Raw genomic sequence first — 1,758 nt, 5'->3', positions numbered from 1 at the left:
ATTATTGATCCCATTCAGAACCAAGCACCAATCCTGATCCCACCATCTCCATTGACGGTGTACAAAGACAGACTGGAACTCCAACCCCCAGAACAGATCGTCCAGAAGCTACTTTGTCCATATATGGAGTTCAGTCTGACACACCCACGCCCGCTGCTAGCACTACTCCACGATCCCAAACAACGTTATCCATATTTGGAGTTCAGCCTGCAACAGCCACGCCTTCACCCATGAGTACTGACCAACCAGAGCCCACGTTGTCCATTTTCGGAGTCCAACCTGATACGGCCACGCCCACTTCTCCAACCAGCCAACCAGAGCCCACTTTGTCTATCTTTGGAGCACAGCCTGATACACCCGTGTCCACAGAAACCACATCCACTGGCCAACCAGAAAGAACTTTGTCTATATTTGGAGTGCAGCCTGACACAGCCACGCCCACTGCCACGCCCACTGCCACGCCCACGGATGAAACAGGAACCACGCTGTCTATTTTTGGTGTGCAGTCTGACACTGCCACACCCACAGCCACGCCCACTGCCACACCCACTGCCACGCCCACGGATGAAACAGGAACCACGCTGTCTATTTTTGGAGTGCAACCAAACACAGCCACGCCCACTGCCACATCCACGGAAGAACCAGGAACCACACTGTCTATTTTTGGTCATCAACCAAACACAGCCACACCTACTACTACCACCTCTACAGATACTACGTTGTCCATATTTGGAGCACAACCAGACACAGCCACGCCCACTGCCACACCTACAGATGAGCCAGGTACCACACTGTCTATTTTTGGTGTGCAACCTGACACAGCCACGCCCACTGTCACACCCACAGATGAGCCAGGTACCACACTGTCTATTTTTGGTGTGCAAACTGACACAGCCACGCCCACTGCCACATCCACAGATGAGCCAGGTACCACACTGTCTATTTTTGGTGTGCAACCTGACACAGCCACGCCCACTGCCACACCCACAGATGAAACAGGAACCACACTGTCTATATTTGGTGTGCAACCTGACACAGCCACGCCCACTGTCACACCCACAGATGAGCCAGGTACCACACTGTCTATTTTTGGTGTGCAAACTGACACAGCCACGCCTACGGCAACCACCTCTACAGACCAGCCAGGCACTACGTTGTCCATATTTGGAGCACAATCTGAAACGGTCACGCCCTCAACTTCTTCTTCTTCAACGGACCAACCAGGAACAACTGTGTCCATATTTGGAGGAGAGACTGACAGCACTGAAGGTAAAGGGATAATCATGGAGGACTGACTTCCTCTTGTTCTTGTTCTTGTTCTTCTTTCATACTAGTGTTCCTATCAGATCAACAAGTTATTCTGACTCTGATTCGCAAATGATATATTTTGGGTGTTTTTTTGTTTTTTGGTTTTTGTTTTTTGTTTTTGTGTGTGTGTGTGTTTGTTTTGTTTTTTTGTTGTTTTTTTGTTTGTTTGTTGTTGTTGTTTTTTTGGGGGGGTTGGGTTTGGGTTTTTTGTTTTGTTTTTGTTGTTGTTTTTTTTGTTTGTTTGTTGCTGTTTCTTTTCTTTCTTTTTTTTTTTCTTTTTGTGTGTGTGTGTGTGTGTGTGTGTGTGTGTGTGTGTGTGTGTGTGTGTGTGTGTGTGTTTTCACCCAAGATGCCGTCATTATTAGCAGTCGACAGATTGACCCCTGTGTTGAAAAGAAGATGGCTAATACGGCACACACACACACACACACACACACACACACACACACA

The 1,758-nt window shown here is 48.1% G+C and overlaps 1 protein-coding gene across 1 annotated transcript in view; it reads left to right on the top strand.

Annotated features, from left to right (window-relative positions):
* The window catches only part of LOC143290730 (uncharacterized), a 6,266-nt gene extending 4,971 nt beyond the window's left edge, over positions 1–1,295 (top strand). Inside the window, exon 4 of the mRNA XM_076600245.1 lies at positions 19–1,295. Coding sequence (XP_076456360.1) covers positions 19–1,295 — 1,277 coding nt within the window. The remainder of the gene's footprint in view (positions 1–18) is intronic.
* Positions 1,296–1,758: the final 463 nt, after the last annotated feature.

The sequence above is a fragment of the Babylonia areolata genome, chromosome 16 (assembly GCF_041734735.1).
Source record: "Babylonia areolata isolate BAREFJ2019XMU chromosome 16, ASM4173473v1, whole genome shotgun sequence".
Lineage (NCBI taxonomy): Eukaryota > Metazoa > Mollusca > Gastropoda > Neogastropoda > Buccinidae > Babylonia > Babylonia areolata.
The sequence above is the reverse complement of the archived record's forward strand: the minus strand, read 5'-3'. Positions and strand labels throughout refer to the sequence as shown.